Source organism: Scyliorhinus torazame, chromosome 27 (genome assembly GCF_047496885.1).
Source record: "Scyliorhinus torazame isolate Kashiwa2021f chromosome 27, sScyTor2.1, whole genome shotgun sequence".
Lineage (NCBI taxonomy): Eukaryota > Metazoa > Chordata > Chondrichthyes > Carcharhiniformes > Scyliorhinidae > Scyliorhinus > Scyliorhinus torazame.
The window spans coordinates 8364741-8383353 of record NC_092733.1 but is presented as its reverse complement, the minus strand read 5'-3'; the positions used below and the strand labels follow the sequence as shown (position 1 = coordinate 8383353).

General features: G+C 47.1%; 1 protein-coding gene across 1 annotated transcript in view; it reads left to right on the top strand.

The window, feature by feature from the left end:
* Positions 1-141: 141 nt before the first annotated feature.
* Positions 142-18613, top strand: part of dcaf15 (DDB1 and CUL4 associated factor 15) — a 38852-nt gene continuing 20380 nt past the window's right edge. Inside the window, exons 1-10 of the mRNA XM_072490900.1 lie at positions 142-271; positions 7890-7987; positions 8811-8955; positions 10034-10140; positions 11655-11791; positions 11876-12046; positions 13209-14036; positions 16187-16275; positions 17514-17642; positions 18460-18542. Coding sequence (XP_072347001.1) covers positions 197-271; positions 7890-7987; positions 8811-8955; positions 10034-10140; positions 11655-11791; positions 11876-12046; positions 13209-14036; positions 16187-16275; positions 17514-17642; positions 18460-18542 — 1862 coding nt within the window. The 5' untranslated portion in view covers positions 142-196. The remainder of the gene's footprint in view (positions 272-7889; positions 7988-8810; positions 8956-10033; positions 10141-11654; positions 11792-11875; positions 12047-13208; positions 14037-16186; positions 16276-17513; positions 17643-18459; positions 18543-18613) is intronic.

Below are 18613 nucleotides of genomic sequence, written 5' to 3'. Positions count from 1 at the left end.
CGCCGCAACCTACCTCGCTGGCAGAGGAGGGGGGGGGAGGGGGTGATTGATTGACGTCAGGGACGGACCAACGGGAGAGCAGCGTCGGGGAGGCGGTAACCAATGGGGCGGGGAGTGGGCGGGACCTTCCCCCGCCGACAGCAGGTTGGGTTGCGCGGTGTGCTGGGTTGGGGGAGGGGGGGGAGGTGAGGAGAAGATGGCGCCGAGCTGGAACAAGCGTCCGAGCGGGAGGAAGAAAAGCAGCGTCCTGAGGAACCTGTACCGGCTGAAGGTACCGGGGGCGGGGCTCACCGGCTCCTGACAATAAACCTGCCTCTGCAGGGTGAATACCCCTCCCCAGAATACTGACTGGCTGGGGGGGAGGGGGTCAATCCATCAAACCCTCAGAGAATGACCCAAATATCTCAATTAACCTCTTCCCATTGACCTGGACAAGTGAAGGTGGTCTGTGTGGTCTGCCTGCCAGAGCAGCCATGGGCTCTGCACCCCACCATCTGTTTCACCATCACTTATCCCAATCCCCCACCATCCCAAAGCCCACCCTCAAATACTGGGGGTGGGGACCAAGGGTGGGTCCTGTTGCCCCCCGGCACCCACCTGGTTGCCGCCTTCCACCTCCAGTCGCATTTATAAACCCGCACTGAAATGCAATCAGAGTTTGCCTGTGAAATTCCCTTGTTGCCCCCCCCCCCCCCCCCCCCCATGCCCCCCGGTTTGCCCCCTTCCCCGCGCTCGAAGTTTGGAACAGGTGACGGGGCAGAGACGTTCGCGGCACCAACGTTTTTGTCCTTTTTAATGCTGCCCGCTATCATCATCGACCTGATTAGTGTCACGTTGAGGCCGCAGTGGAGTCACTGTGAAAATCCCCACACCACGGTGCCCGTTCGGGTACGCCGAGGGAGAATTCGGAATGGCCAGTTCGCCCAACGAGCATGTCCGTGCGGAGTCTGCACGTCCTCCCCGTGTCCGTGTGGGTTTCCTCCGGGTGCTCCGGTTTCCTCCCACAAGTCCTGAAAGACGTGCTTGTTAGGTGAATTGGACATTCTGAATTCTCCCTCTGTGTACCTGAACAGGCGCCGGAATGTGGTGACTAGGGGCTTTTCACAGTAACTTTGTTGCAGTGTTAATGGAAGCCTACTTGTGACAATGGTAAAGATTATTATTATTGCGGGAGTAAACTGGAGCGCTCGGAGGAAACCCACGCAGACATGGGAGGAGAACGTGCAGACTCCGCACAGGCGGTGACCCAAGCGGGAATTGAACCGGTGTCCCCGGTGCTGTGAAGCAACAGTGCTAACCATTGTGCTGCTGTGCCACCCTGATTCCCTCCTTTTTATACAAAACCACTTTTGTGATGTCAGGGACAGTGTGGTATGGGTGCTGCTACTTCCTGCCCTCTTTGCAAGCTACAACGCGTTTCATAATCCAGAATCTTTAAAAATATATATTCTGTCACAGGATGTGGGTTTCTCTGGCGAGGCCAGCGTTGATTGCCCATCCCTGATTTCTCTTGAGAAGGTGGTAATGAGTTGCTGCTGCAGTCCATGCAGTGTAGGTCCATCCACAAGTGCTGTTAAGGGAGGATCTTGACCCAGCGACAGTGATGGATCGGCGATGTATTTCCAAATCGGGATGGGTGTGTGGCTTGGAGGGATTTGCAGGCGGTGCTGTTTCAACACATCTGCTGTCCTTGTCCTTTCTGGATGGTAGAGGTCATGGGTTTGGAAGGTGCTGTCGAAGGAGCCTTGGTGAGTTGTCGAAGTGCATCTTGTAGATGGTACACATGGCTGCCACTTTGCGTTGGTGGTGGAGGGAGTGAATTTTGAAGGTGGTGGATGGGGTGCAAATCAAGCAGGGCTGCTCTGTCCTGGATGGTGTCGAGCTTTTTGAGTGTTGTTGGTGCTGCACTCATCCAGGCAAGTGGAGAGTATCCCATCACACTCCTGACTGGTGCCTTGTAGGTAGGTAGTGTACAGGCTTTGGAGGGGGGGAGGGGGTCAGGAGGTGAGTTACTATCACAGGATTCCCAGCCTCTGACCTGCTCTTGTGGCCACAGTATTTATATGGCTGGGTCCAGTTCAGTTTTTGGTCAATGGTAACTCCCAGAATGTTGGTAATGGGGGTTTCAGTGATGGTAATGCCACTCAATGTTAAGGGTCAATGGTTAACTAGGGCTCCTTGATACCATACTCAGTCAAACGCTGCCTTGAAGTTGAGGGCAGCCACTCTCGCCTCGCCTCGAGTGCAGCTGTTTGTCCATGTTTGGACTGACTAAACAAGGTCAGGAGCAGAGTGACCCTGACGGAACCCAAACGGAGCATTAGTGAGCAGGTTATTGCTGAGTAAGTGCTGTTTGATAGCACTGTCGAAGACACCTTCCAATTGATGGGATGATAATCGGCCAGGTTGGATCCAAAATCTGAAGATTGATTTCCTCCCCTTTGAACCCGTGCAAGGCACTCAATTCACTTCCACATGGGGTCATTGTGACAGATCTTAAAGGGAAGCTGGGTAAACACATGAGGATATGCTGAGAGGAGGCTTGTGTGGAGCATACATGCGATGTGGCCAGCACCTGTTACACTTCCTTAAATTCCCTTCAACTGAACTTCAGAGGGGCATTGCTGTGGGTCTGGAGTCACATGTTGGCCAGACCAGGATAGGATGACACATTTCCTTTACCAAAGGACATTAGTAAACCAGATGGGTTTTTACAGGATTTTTTTTTACAATATAGGTTCAATGATATAACTTTGAGGGGAATACAGGAGCAGAAGGACCTCACTGTTCAAGTGCATAATTCTCTGAAGGTGGTCAGGCAAGTTGAAACAGTGTTTATGTGAGCAGGAGGAACTGAAAGAGATCAATATAGAGAAATGTTGTTGGGGAAATTGATGAGGTTGAAGGCTGTTAATCCACTGGGCCTGATAATCTGTATCCCAGAGTACTTAAGGAAGTACAGTGGCATAGTAGTTAGCACTGCTGCCTCAGCTCCAGGGTCCCGGCATCAATTCTGGCCTCAGATGACTGTCTGTGTGGAGTTTGCACTTTCTCCCCGTGTCTGCATGGGTTTCCTCCAGGCCTCCGGTTTCCCCCACAGTCCAAAGATGTGCAGAGGCAGAATGGGTGGCACAGTGGTTAGCACTGCTGCCTCACAGCTCCAGTGTCCCGGGTTCAAGTCCGGCCTCGGGTGACTGTGTGGAGTTTACACTTTCTCCCCGTGCCTGCGGGGGTTTATTACGGGTGCTCTGTTTCTCCCACAGTCCAAAGATGTGCAGGTTAGGTGGATTGGCCATGATAAATTGCCCCTAGTGTCCAAAAGATTAGGTGGGGTTACTGGGTTATGGGGTGGAGGCGTAGGCTTAAGTGGGGTGCTCTTTCCAAGGGCTGGTGCAGACTTGATGGGCTGAATGGCCTCCTTCTGCACTGTAAGTTCTATAAGTGGCTCTAGAAATAATGAATGCATTGGTGGTCATCTTCCAAGATTCTGTAGACTCTGGAACAGTTCCTACAGATTGGAGGATAGCTAACATAACCCCACTATTTATAAAAGGAGGGCTTTTTATAGGGGCTGGGTTTAGCACAGTGGGCTAAACAGCTGGCTTGTAATGCACAACAATGCCAGCAGCACGGGTTCAATTCCCATACCGGCCTCCCCGAACAGGTGCTGGAATGTGGCGACTAGGGGCTTTTCACAGTAACTTCATTGAATCCTACTTGTGACAATAAGCAATTATTATTAAAAGGAGGTAGACCGAAAACAGGGAATTATAGACCTGTAAGCCTGATGTTGGTAGTATCAAAGATTTTTTAAAAATATATATATATTTATTAAAGTTTTTTACCAACACACTTTTTTCCCCTTACAAACAATAACCCCCCCCCCCCCCGTAACAAAATAACACGAAAACGCACTGAGCAAGATATAAACATGGCAAAATGGTATATTTACATAGCTTTATACACTGGCTCTCTCCCGCACGTGCCAGTTTCCCCCACCCTTCATGTTATCTTCTGCTCCTCCATCCCCCCAAGCAATCCCCAATTCTCTTCCCCCCCCCCCCCCCCCTCCAGGGTTGCTGCTGCTGCTAACCAACCTTCCTCTAACGCTCTGCGAGATAGTCTAGGAACGGTTGCCACCGCCTGTAGAACCCCTGCGCAGACCCTCTCAAGGCAAACTCAATCCTCTCCAGCTTTATGAACCCAACCATGTCGTTTATCCAGGCCTCCACGCTAGGGGGCTTCGCCTCCTTCCACATTAGCAAGATCCTTCGCCGGGCTACTAGGGATGCAAAGGCCAGAATGCCGGCCTCTTTCGCCTCCTGCACTCCCGGCTCGTCCACTACTCCAAATATTGCTAGCCCCCAGCTTGGCTTGACCCGGACTTTCACCACCTGAGATATTGCTCCCGCCACTCCTCTCCAGAACCCCTCCAGTGCCGGGCATGAGCAAAACATATGGACATGGTTCGCCGGACTCCTTGAACATCTTCCGCATCTGTCCTCTACCCCAAAGAACCTACTCGACCTCGCCCCCGTCAAGTGCGCTCTGTGAACCACCTTAAATTGTATCAGGCTGGGCCTGGCACATGAGGAGGAGGAGGTATCAAAGATTTTATAGCAGAGCACTTAAAAAACAGTGCAGGATCGGACAGAGTCAGCATGGATTTATGAAGGGGAAATCGTGCTTGACAAATCTACTGGAATTCTTCTTCGTATATCTTGCAGAGTTGATGCGGGGGGAGCCAGTGGATGTGGTTTATTTGGACTTTCAGAAGGCTTTTGACAAAGTGCCACATAAGAGATTAGTGTGTAAAATTAAAGTGCATGGGATTAGAGGTAGTGTATTGAGATGAACAGAAAACTGTTTGGCAGACAGGAAACAAAGAATAAGAATTAACGGGTCTTTTTTCCAAATGGCAGGCAGTGACCAGTGGAATACCGCAGGGATCGGTGCTGGGACCCCAACTATTCACAATATATATTAATGATTTAGATGAGGGAACAAAAGGTAATATCTCCAAATTTGCAGATGACACAAAGCTAGGTGGGAGAGTGAGCTGCGAGGAGGATGCAGAGGTCCATCAGTGTGATTTGGACAAGTTGAATGAGTGGTAAATTAATGGCAGATGCAGTATAATTTTGATAAATGCGAGGTTATCCACTTTGGTTGCAAAAACAGGAAGGCAGACTATTAACTGAATGGCCATAAATTAGGAGAGAGGAATGTGCAACGAGACCTGGGTGTCCTTGTGCACCAGTCACTGAAGGTAAGCATGCAGGTGCAGCAGGCGGTAAAGAAGGCAAATGGTATTATGGCCTTCATTGCTAGAGGATTAGAGTACAGGAGCAGGGATATCTTGCTACAATTATACAGGGACTTGGTGAGGCCACACCTAGAGTATTGTGTGCAGTTTTGGTCTCCTTATCTGAGGAGGGATGTTCTTGCTCTAGAGGGAGTACAGTAAAAAATTACCAGACTGATTCCTGGGAGGGCGGATCTGACATACGAGGAGTGAATGAGTCATTTAGGATTGTATTCCATGGAGTTCATAAGAAGGAGAGGGGATCTCATAGAAACCTATAAAAGTCTCACAGAACTGGACAAGATTGATGCTCCCGATGGTGGGTGTGTCCTGTACCACGGGTCACAGTCTAAGGATAAGAAGTAAACCATTTTGGACAGAGATGAGGAGAAATTTCTTCACACAGAGTGTGGTGAGCCTGTGGAATTCGTTACAACACAAAGTAGTTGAGGCGCCAAAGCATTGAATGGTTTCAAGAAGCAGTTAAATGTAGCAGGGCAGCACAGTGGCGCAATGGTTAGCACTGCTACCTCACAACGCCGAGGACTCGGGTTCGATCCCGGCCCCGGGTCACTGTCCGTGTGGAGTTTGCACATTTTCCCCATGTCTGCGTGGGTCTCACCCCCACAACCCAAAAGATGTGCAGGGTCGGTGGATTGGCCATGCTAAATTGCCCCTTGCTTGGGAAAAAAAACATTTGGATACTCTATATTTACAGAAATAAATATATAGCACTTGGGTCGAAGGGGATCAAAGAATTTTGGGGGTGGGGGGGGGGGTGGAATTAAGCTATTGAGTTAGATGATCAGCCGTGATCTTAATGAGTGGCAGAACAGGCTCGAAGGACAGAATGGCCTGTATGTAAGGAGACCAAAACTGTGCACACTACTTCAGCTGTGGTCTCACAGAGGCTGTGTACAGCTGCAGTAAGACATCCTTGCTCCTGTACTCGAGTCCTCTTGCAATGAAGGCCTTGTATGCAGAAGTTTTATTCCATGAGGTAAGGGAGGACATTGTGTGGTTCAGTCACACCTCCGTATTCCTCTGATTGCTGCGTCATGCGATCCCTGTCAACTTGGCTTGGTTGGTGAAAATCTGGATGGGAGTTGTTTTGTGGGATTGAGTCATAACCACACAACCCGGAGTTGGCTAACGTTGCATTGCAGCACCAAGGGAGTGCCACACTATCCTCTCTCTCTTAACCAGTCCCAACTAACATTAGTTTAATTAGTTGGTTACTTGTGTTGCTGCTGTTAATGGAATGTTGCTGATGCAGAATGGCTGCCGTGTTTGCCTCTATAAGAAGCCACTGCATTTCAGAAAGGAATTCACTCTGTAACCTGCCACAACAGTGCAATTCTTACAAACTGATTCATGTTGTGGGTTAGATCAGAATGGTTCTCTGGAACCAGCATTTAAATATGTAAAGGTGTCTTCTATGTAAAGTGAGTTTGGGTAGTTTCAGCGTAGATCCTAATGAATATGCAGCTATAACATCGAATTGTCTTGTCCCTAAATCAGCATGATTTGCACTGTCACTGGAATTATACGGCGTGAATATGGGAAAAGTGCCATGTGTCAATAATAGAGAAGGGGACATATTTGGAGTTGGTCGACGAGTGTGCCCCTTTTTTAAATACAGCTTTCAGAAGTGAGTTCCCCTTGTGTCCTGGCCAATATTCATCTCAACCAATTCTCTAAGAGATTGTCAGGTCATTATCAGATTGCCATTGTGGGAGTTGCTGTGTGCACATTGGCCTCTGTGCTTCCAACATTTCATCAGTGAGTACACTTCAAAAGGACTTCATTGGCTGGAAAATTTTTTGGAACACCCTGAGGTTGTGAAAGGTGCTATGCAAATTCAGGTCTGACTTTTCAATCCTCTGTCTTGGCTGGGTCAGTGATCTTTACTCAGCTCTCTCTTTAAGCTTTCATCCTTTAATGTATTAATTAATTATTAATAATCTTTATTGTCATCTTCTGGAATTTTCCTTTTTGACAAACGAATTGGTTAAAAAAAAGAATTAACAAACTTTTCCAGACCTAATCAAGAGTGAAGAGTCCGTGATTGAGACAAAAGTCATGGATTGGCAGTGACTTGCTCGCAAAATGATAAATTCCTCACAGGCTTCTGTGATTCTTAAAACCGGTTTTAATAGGCTTGGCAAGGAGGCATTTATTTAGTTTAACAACCGGGAATTGTATATTATGCCACTGACTTTGCAGCAGGGAATGGTTCACGACATTATTGGGATGCTCTAGGAGCCCGTACCCGCTCATTAAATATATTAATTAAAAGTCGAGCCTGTAGAGGTCTTTCTGGGCATTTCTGAATTCTCATGCTTGTTCTCGAACAGGAGAGTTTTATGATGAGTGGATGGGCAATCTGATCATAGTCTCAACTTAGCTGAATGGGTCAAATTTCCAGTGATCGCAGCCCTTCTGGTCACTGAAGTGCTGTGTGAGATCGTCGTTAATGTGAAGTGTCAAACTATTTGAATCCAGTCCTTATCCAAATGAATGTCTGTCGCCACATGGTTCTTATTTTGGCTTCAAACAAACGTGTTACCTTTTTCTCTTGCAGATAACTGGCCAGTTCTCACACCGAATGTTCCAAAATTTGCCTCCCATTCTCTGTGTCCCCCTGAAGAACATAGTCGACGATGATTTTTTGCTAGCTGGGTACGTACACCGTTTCCTGAAACGAGCGATGTTTTAGTTCCAGGTACAAGAGTTTGGTTTATTCAATGGTTTTAACTTGAGAAGAATGTTAGGCCCTGGCCATAATATTCTGTGAGAGATTGGTGTATTTGTCTGTGACATTGTACCATTCTCCAGAGGCTTTAACCCTTCATTTTAGGCAGCCTCGAGCCAGTTCTAAAATCCATTCACCTGAGGAAGGAGCAGTGCTCTGAAAGCTAGTGATTTGAAACAAACCTGTTGGACTTTAACCTGGTGTTGTAAGACTTCTTACTGCGCTCACCCCAGTCCAACGCCGACATCTCCACATCATAGATTTTACCTAACAATCTCTCTGGCTTGGTGACAGTCTACAGCCTATAGTCCAGTGCTTGTGGCAGCATTGCATGTTCACAGGACTACTGCAGGGGTACGTGCACTTTACACTGGAGGAGAATAGGATCAGTTTCAACTGTTATGCACTAACAGCTCCCCTCCCCCACACAATATGGTAATGAGATTTATCAAGCAAGGGCTCATGGAGAAAGCGTGGTCTTGCCTCTGATGCCCTGGGCAAAGTACCAAAGCCAAACTGTGCCTGTGGAGCTGTATCTGAGGAAACCAGCAGAGCTCTCAGGAGAGAGGAAGAAAGATTAGACCGCACCCCCAAAGTAATAATACCAGAATTGAATGAGTGGATTTCACAAACACCGGAATGTTTTGTTGAATTTTGCAGCTCTGAAAATCTTGCCTGTACTAACCGGGAACAGTTACTTTTGTTTTAACTTTCAACTTCTTTCTGTCACTTCCTTTTCTCTCGCCACAGACACATATTCCTTGGCTTTACGAAATGCGGTAGGTACGTGCTGTCCTATACCAGGGACGTACCAGAGCAGGATATTGATGAATTACCGTACTATGTGTATTACCTGTACTGGTGGAAGTTCAACATTCATGCCAAGTTGAAAAAGGTGAGACCAAAGGCTTCCTTGTGCATAGGGAACACTCCGACTTCCAGTGCTAAACTTGTCCTCGGACGGGTATCATCCCGTTTCTTTCTTGCCTGTTGTTATTGCGTTCTATCAGTTTTTAGTTTCTCAGCAACAACTTGCATTGATGTAGCATCTTTCACGTGCTACAAGTTCCCCGTGGTGACAAGTTCCCAAGCAGCGAATATCAAACACATTGATATCGGGCCACGCAAGATGCTAAGACAGATGATGTGAAACTTGGTGAGGAGATGGGTTTTAAGGAGTGTCTTAAAGAAGGATAGGTAAGGATAGGGCAGCACGGTAGCCTTGTGGATAGCACAATTGCTTCACAGCTCCAGGGTCCCAGGTTCGATTCCGGCTTGGGTCACTGTCTGTGCGGAGTCTGCACATCCTCCCCGTGTGTGCGTGGGTTTCCTCCGGGTGCTCCGGTTTCCTCCCACAGTCCAAAGATGTGCAGGTTAGGTGGATTGGCCATGCTAAATTACCCTTAGTGTCCAAAATTGCCCTTAGTGTTGGGTGGGGTTACTGGGTTATGGTGATAGGGTGGAGGTGTTGACCTTGGGTAGGGTGCTCTTTCCAAGAGCCGGTGCAGACTCGATGGGCCGAATGGCCTCCTTCTGCACTGTAAATTCTATGATGGTGAGATAGAGAGGCTGAGAGGGTCAGAGAGGGACTTCCACAAGCTGAAAACAAACTGCCACTGATATAGGAATGCAAAAGGCTGGATTTGGAGGTGTGGAAAGATCTCAGAGGGTTGTAGGATTGCAGGAAGTTACAGAGGTAGGGAGTGAAAAAAATGGCAGGCTGCCTCCGATTCCTTTCACCATGCCTTCTAGTGGGGGCTAATCTGCTTATGTGTAACTCACACATGGCCTCTTCCTGGCACTTGTTGACAGAAATTACTTCCAGTTCAAGCAAATACAGACACATAACTCTCATTTATGTGTGGGTTTACACACACGACACGTGCGCACATACACACACACACTACATTTAACTCCATACTCCGTTTTAGCTGGATACTGTGCTGTTTATTAATCCTTTTTTTAAACTTTAGGTGAGGCAAGTGCACCTCTTCAAAGATCAGGAAGTGTACAGCGACTTGTATCTAACAGTGTGTGAATGGCCAAGCGATCCCTCAAAGCTTATTGTATTTGGCTTCAAGTAAGTATTCACAGCAATAGTAGGGGGCTACTCAACGCATGCAGCTTGTCCTGACATTCAACCCCCGCCCCCGGAGACAATTCCGGATTTCTCCTCTCCTTTGAGTGAAGAAGTGCTTCCTGACATCGCCCCTGAATGGCCCAGATCTAATTTTAAGGTTGTGCCCCCTTGTCTGGACTCGTCATCACCAACAGGGGAAATAGCTTCTAATAATAATAATCTTTATTGTCACAAGTAGGCTTACATTGCAATGAAGTTGCCGTGAAAAGCCCCGTTCGGCGCCTGTTCGGGTACACAAATTCACAATGTCCAAATTACCCAACGGCACGTCTTTCGGGACTAGTGGGAGGAAGCCGGAGCACCCGGAGGAAACCCACGCAGACACGGGGAGAACGTGCAGACTCCGCACGGACAGTGACCCAGCCGGGAATCGAACCTGGGACCCTGGCGCTGTGAAGCCACAGTGCTAACCAGTATGCTACCGTGCTGCCCTTCTCTTTATTTACCTATCATAATATATTTACCTTTAATAATCATAAACCTAATTAGATCACCGCTTCATCTTCTATATTCAAGGGACTGTAAGATCGATGGCACCAATCCTCTTTATTTAACCCTCTTCGCCATGCACTGCAGCCCCTCAAAAGGCCTGAGATCCAGTGTTTCAAACTGAACGCAATGCTCAAAATACCAAAACAGAAAATGCTGGAAAAACCTAGCGGGTCTGACAGCATCTGTGGAGAGGAAAAGCAAGTTAATGTTTCGAGTCCGTGTGACTCTTCTGAGTTTTTCCCAGAATTTTCTGTTTGTATTTCAGATTTCCAGCATTTGACTTTATCAATGGGAATGTTCTTTTAAGTAGGTCGGTGTTCCCATCCTGTTGCGAAGTTTCTTGTCTGAAAATTGTCAACCGCCCCTTAACTCCAGCAGCAAAGGTTGCTGAGCTTTGATGCTGGGTGCCTAATTGGTTCTGTGGGTAGTAATATCATCTCAGCCAGAAAGTTGTGGATTCGAGTCCCATGGCAGACAGCTGAGCTCAAAAACCCGCTGAGTCATTAAATTACATAGAACATACAGTGCAGAAGGAGGCCATTCGGCCCATCGAGTCTGCACCGACCCACTGCAGGTGTTGGTTCAGGAGGTAATGTTAACTTGGGCAAAGGAGTAAATGCCTCCTTTGCCCGAGTTAATATTACCTCCTGAACCAACACCACCTAAAATGGATTAACTCTTATGTTTGCTACTTGTAGGATGATCTTGTTCTGGTTCCTTTCCTTTTAAAGCAAAACAGTTACATTTTTCCCCCCTTTCTAGTTTTCCCCTGTGCTGCAGACTCTGCTTCATTCTCAGCTGCTGAAAGGTGGGTGGCTGACTCACTTCTGCTTGTCATGAGTGTTGTCCCAGGATAGGGAGCAGGGTAGACAGAGCCTTTGGTCTTCCTCCAGCAAAGCTGTTTCTCATATCATATTTTCACCTCCAAAATATGAAAATGTGATTGTTTCTTTTCAATTCAGCATTCGCTCTGTGAATGACCTGCTGATAAACATGGTGATGAGTGATGAGAATGACCGAGACATTTATATTACAACGGTCGCTACACCGCCATTTGCGTTCTGTCCTGACTGTAAGGACATGGCTTTGCTTAGTACAGGTATAAAAAAGATTCTTTATTGCCAATTGGGTGGATGTGTGTGTGACGTTACAAAGACCTAACTTGCTGTTGTGTGCTTCACAGATGAGCAGAATGCCTACTGTCTTCAGCATGGCTTCATGTTTCACACAAAGTACCAGGTGGTGTATCCCTTCCCCACGTTCCAGCCTGCCTTCCAGCTCAAGAAAGACGGAGTGGTGTTACTCAATACCAGCTACTCACTGGTAGCCTGTGCGATATCTGTAAACACAGCAGGTAATGACCTAACATGTCGTTCTTCATTTGGGAACCTAGTTAGTATGCTAACAAATCTAAGCTGACACTGCCAGTGGGGTACTGAGTGGTGAAGGGGTTGCTGCCTTTTGGACAAGACGTTAAAACTTTGACGGGGTCCCTCTGCTATCTTGGGTCTCGTGGCACGATTGAAAGAAGAACAGAGAAATTCTCCTTGGTGTCCTGAGCAATGTTTATCCGTCAGCCAACATCACTTTAAAAATAAAAAAATGACTATCTTGCCATTATTGTCACATGGCTGTTTGTGGGAGCTTGCTGTGCACAAATTGGCTCTTGCATTTCCTATGAAGCAATAGCGATTACATTTCAAAAAGCATTTAATTGGCTGTAAAACATTTTGTGATGTTCATAGATTGTCAGGGGTGTGATATGTATGTAAGGACTTTAAGTTTTGTAGAGGAGTCACTGCATTTCGCACCTGTAACTCAGGGCCATTGGGATTAATTATGGTTCCATTCAGATGATGTCCACTCACTCAGCAATGGTATTGACATTCAGCTAGAGGTCATGGGGGGCAAAAAGAGTAGCTGGTCCATCAAGCTGGAGCATCGTGACCAGACTCCTCCTACCCTTCTACCCGCTGGAATCTCCTGAGAGGGGCATGTAACCAGAGGAAAACCTCCGTACTAACCAGGGGGACAATTCCTGCCAGGGCAATTGGAACAAGCCTGGGACATCACCATAGAATTTACAGTGCAGAAGGAGGCCATTTGGCCCATCAAGTCTGCACCGGCCCTTAGGAAAGAGCACCCCACTTAAGCCCATGCCTCCATCCCATCCCCATAACCGAGCAACCCCACCTAACCTTTTTGGACACTAAGGGGAATTTATCATGGCCAATCCACCTAACCTGCACATCTTTGGACTGTGGGAGGAAACCGGAGCACCCGGAGGAAACCCACGCAGACACTGGGAGAACGTGCAGATGCCACACAGACGGTGACCCAAGCCGGGAATCGAACCTGGGACCCTGGAGCTGTAAAGCAATTGTGCTAACCAGGGTGCTTCCGTGCTGCCCCATGCCTGCTTTTAAATAACAAAACCTATGCACAGTCTCAAACAACCATTCCTCCAATTCAGATTTGTTTCATTGCTATTCTGTTTGGTTTTCTATGTGTTCCAGGTGAGAAAGGACAGATTCTGTACAGCAAGAGCAGTGAAAACACTGCACCGCCAGGTCACTATGGGCTGGATCCTAGTCTTATTTCGCCAGCAACGGACAATGTCATGTCCAGTTCTCAGCAGTGTGAAGGCATGAATCATCCTTCATTGAGCCACTGGGCACCAGACTGCATCTTACACAAAGCTGACACGGACGCCAGCGCGCGCACTGAAAACTGCCCTGAGGAAATGCTGAGCTGGGAACTTAAAAGCTCCAAGCATGCCGTACTGGCAGGATGTAACCCTGTCCAATGTGACCGATCCTCTGCCACAGGCAAAGCGAAGGAGTTTGCAGCCGACATTTTCAGGCGAGCCAGAGCTGCTACAAGCACCACAGAAGCAGGGTGTAGTTTAAACGCAGCCGTACCCGAACCGAAGGAAGTTGCCCGCCCAGGGGTACCCGCAGAAGATTGCCATAAGGTCCTTAGTACACAAGGAAGTGAGACGTCAGATCTCTCACATCCCCCTTGTTCTTCTGAAGCAAAGTTAGAGATTCAGTGTTCAAGTTCTACTGCAGACCCCTCCGACTCTACCTTGAACTCCAAGCGTTCACATTCACTTGTATTAGGGTGCACTTGCACCACAGCAGGCAAGCCGACACTGGATAATGGTGCATCATCTGCTGCTAAACTGACGGCTGAAGTGGCAAGCGAGTTGATTCAGAGTGAGTCGGGCTCAATGGACAATACTGCCAGCCAACAGGAAACTGCACCAACAGACCCCGGTTACGTGAACTACATAAAGCTGCACTATGTCCTGGAACCTTCTGGCATGGTTGCAGATGACGATGGTGAGTTAAGCAGGAATGCCAAGAAATTAGTCGTGTCTCCATCTTTTGATGGTCGGTGTGCTGTTCGCTTCACAGTTTGCAATAATCCTGTGACACCGCACTGGCCTAGACGGCTTTCCTCATCAGCAGGCACCTTGCTCCATTCTTCCTGTGCGATATGCCCAATATCGCCCAAAAAAAGGATTGGCAGAAAACCTGCTCCCAGGTCCTCTCACTTGTCACTCTGGCGTTCGATATTGGGTGGTGCTTGAAAACGACAGGTTTGCACTTTGGTAATTGCGAGCGTTAATGAAGTCCCTGGTGTTTCCCAAATCTATTCTTCTCCCAGTTGAATCATCACCATAGTTCAGTGAGTATCATCCCTAAGTCAGAAGCTTGTGTGTTGAAACCTCATTCCAGAGACTTGAACAGATAGTCTAAGATGACACATCTGTTCATGCCAGATTGTCAGAGGTGTGGCCTTTCAAGTGAGACAGTTAACTGCGATCCCATTGCCTGTTAGGGTGCTCACGCAAGACCCCACAGCACTTTCTCAGTAAAGCTCCAGTGACCCCATGATACGGTGCCTTCAATTCCATCAAAGCAAAGTCTGGCCAAAAATCCCACTTGCTACTTATGGGATCTTGCTTTGCATAATTTGCTGGCCACGTTTTTGCTACATCATTAACTTCATTCGCTAGGCTGCACTCTGGGCTGTGAGAAGATTTTTGCAAAAGTCAAGTAATTTATTTTGATGCGTGGATAAGACCTATTTATTCGGAGCCAATTGCTGCTTGAGTCACCTAGCTCAAAGCAGGCTGCATTTCCTCTTTAGAAACACTGACCAACCTCAGGAGTTCCAGCATTCTCTCTCTTTAATTTAGATCTTCGAATGTCCAGATTTTTTTTTTTAATCTTGCGATTTTGCACCGATCGAGGTGCTGCAGATTGGGACATTTTTCTCGAATGATCGAAAGTGAGCTTCAAGCGCTCTTAGGAAGTGTTCCCTCATGCCTAACTTCTGTTTGCTGTGTGTGGCCAGCTTGTTGCACGGCATGGTCCGTTTCAGGTTGATGCACTGCCATCACATGTGCACCTTAAAAGGAGCGTCGTTTTGTGTGTGGCCAGCTTGTTCCTCACACAACATATTCCCAGTTACTGCACGGCTGCACAGCTTTGGGGGGGGGGGGGGAGAGAATGTTGCTCAGAAATGTGTTGAAAGCACTCCGACTGCACTGGTGATCTTGAATCAGATTGTCCATCTGTTGTTGAGTTAGGAACAGTTTTGTGCTCATCGGGAAATGTAGTGACACAGGCCAAACCCCTTTGACAATCACTGCCGAGTAACATTCATCCTGTCAGACTGAACCATAGGTCTGAACTTTATAAGCCAGTGTTTTCACCCACTCTCCACCTATCCCTGATTCTGTCAGCTATGATTCGCTGCCCCCTCTCTCCATGCTTAATTTTATCCCTTTTTTTGTTGCTGCCAACCTACTTTCCACCATATTCCCAAATCCCACCTGTTTCCAGAAATGAAATAGTCTCCCTGATCTTGTTAATACCATGTGTTGGAATGCTGATAAAAATATTCCTGATAATTTCCTCAGCTACAGTTTCTAAGGTAATCATATTCCTGATAATTTGCTCAGCCACACTTTCTAGGAAAGAATCGGTCTTAGTTTTTTTTTTAACCTTCCTGCAATGTTAGTGATTTAAGACAGGCTTTGTTAACTCGGAAGTATAAATGTCCAGGCCTGCCATCCAGGAACTACAGATAGGTTTTCACTTTGATTTCAAACTGGCTTGAGAACCACATCCCCACTGCTGTCTCTGCTGGATATACCTTCACTCTCGTCACAATGCACCAGTGACAATGTGATCGGGTGTCTTCCATTGCCAGTGTTGGTTTATCTTCCAGATTGTGATTCTGACTTAAGCGGGTGAAACTCTGCATTATTGCATCATTAAAACTTTGCGCAGTGAGTGTTAAATTGAAGGATTAAATTGAGGAAAGTTCAGCTGCTTTATATGGGGAAAAAAATGCTGACTTAATTTTGTGATTGTGGATTGTCAAGAGTTTGTTCAATCTTCCAACTTTTGGTAATTAGTTTGCTGTTTAGTGAAAGAACTCGGTGATGGGAGACTAAACCAGATCTTGTTTCCCACAGGATATGATGATAAGATCTCACTGCATTTTGTCGTGACTGATCTGAGGGGAAGGAATCTGAAACCTGTTAAAGAAAGTGCTTTGTATCAGGTAACCGACTGAGATGGGGACAGACCTGTTATTCCCGAGGATTCATTGGTCGCACTGTGTAGCAACCGGCCACATTGTCACTATAACAGTACAATATTGAAATGTGAAAAGAGCCCAGCAGTGGAGATTTCTAGATTTCATTCTTGCTCATTTGTTTCCAGACTGCCTTTTGCATTGTCTGCCAGTGAAGTACTGGTACTTGCAGATTATCAGAGATGTTGGGAGGAATAATCCGAGTAATGGTATTGAGTGGTTTAGGTTTGGTCCATTTCTTTTGTTCTTCTCATAAGTAAAGTCTCCATAGTCCCAGATGACCACTGGCTGCTTTTCCCTTTTGACAGAGAACTGACTGGCAGTGGTTTAACCTGAGGGTCACCACACCTCAGGCGAGGGGCAAGGTTGAGAAGGCGGTATGAATAACCTCAGCCGGTACGGGGATTGAACCCGCGCTGCTGGCCTCACTCTGTATCACGAACCAGCTGTCCAGCTAACTGAGCTAAACCGGTCCCCAAGCTCTCTGAAGTAACCACATTCTAACTAGCAACAATACCTCATTGTAAATACAGAGCTTGAAACTCCATCCCCTGGTTACTGGCTTAAAGTGTTAGAGATCCACCTTACATTTCCTCTCTTCGTAAATTAGCTGGGGGCAGACTGGGATGTGTTGAGTTTGTGATTGAAGCCTGGCAAATAAAAATGTAAATGACCCACAGTCCCAGAGGACCTTAGGCTGCTGTGCCCTCTGAGAGCTGATTGGTGGTGATTTAACCTGAGGGTCACTTGTGCGCAATATTACCGGAACTCTGGCACAAATATTTATTGGGGAAATATGTTCATTCTGACGTAGCGCACCTTGTATGCCATTTGCAGTAATGGCGATGCAAAGTAAACTCTGTTATATAGTGTGTTATTATAATAGGTATTTAACACTCTGTCAATGCTGCACTGGGATTGTCAGCCTGGATTTTTGACTGAGTAAGAATTGACGCCACAACTTTCCGACTGGGATGAGAAGGCTGCCCAGTGAGCTCCAGCTGACACCGTTTGACATGCATGCGCCCTGAAACCTGGTGTCCTGAACCACTTGCACGATCGAGGCTGCTGTGCTGAAATAGACGGAGAGGATGGGTTTAACTACTTTCACTACGATACGTTTCCCACGAGAGAAAATAATCTTAACCTTGTGCCTGGTCTTTCTCTGTCTCCCTACACCCACTTCCTGCACTGTGAATTTCCAGGGCAAGTACCTCACTGTGGAGCAGCTGACACTCGACTTTGAATATGTCATCAATGAGGTCATACGGAACGACGCATCCTGGTCAAAGCGATACTGTTCCTTCAGCGACTATGATATTGTAATCCTAGAGGTGAGTGGATTTAGACGGGAAGGCAAGGTGTTTTGGACAGCCCTTGGTGTGGGATAAGTGACAGATAGGACACGGCTTCACAGTGATTCTTCATGTCACTGCACTGTAGATTGACCCCATCATGCGGGCCTTCAGTCTGTGCCACTTTGATTCACCCCGAGTGAGGAGGACATGAGAGGCTAGGTACAGTTATTGTCTGTAAAATAAATTAGTCGCCAGACGAAAAATCAGTTCTCTGAAACTGAAGTTGGGTAAATTTGAGCTGGAGAGATTTTGAGGATCGCAGCCTCATTGGTTAGTGGCCCCATTCGTAACTGAAGATGTTGGAAATTAATAGAATGAGGTTTTTGTCCAAGTTCCAGTTTCTTTGGTTTGTTTGAAAGAGTGGTTTCTTCCCTGCACCACTCTCAGCGTGTGTGACCAGCTGAGGGGCCAGCAGGTAAGGTCACTGCTGGTCCACTCTGAAACTGTCCAGAAAGGAGTGTGGTTAAGAATGACAGATTCCAGTTTTCTCCCATGATATGGGAGGTGAGTGGCTGGTTTCTGCTGATTTATTTCCAGGTACTTCAGGTGCTCGAGAAAAGAACGCAAGCAGTTTTTTTAGGAGTGGATAGGAGATCTCGAGGCCTAACTGACTGGCTACTCGCCACAGATTGACCCACCCATGACCCTCTTTTAACACATTCTCTGTATCCAATTGTTCCTTGGGCACCTTCTGTTCAAAAGCCTGTGAGAAAAGTTGGTTATAAGTTTGTGCTTTCAGTGCAGTTCATTTCTGCTTTCAGAACTGTCAATAATGATCTCTTTCTGTTTCAAGGTGTGCCCGATAACCAATCATGTCATCATGAACATAGGACTGCTGCTCTTGGCATACCCTTCAGATGAAGAAGGACAAATAAGGTAAGGGAAAAACAACCTTCAGAGCGTGAATGCTTCTGCTGTGAAATGGTGTAGACTGGGTGGATCTGAGT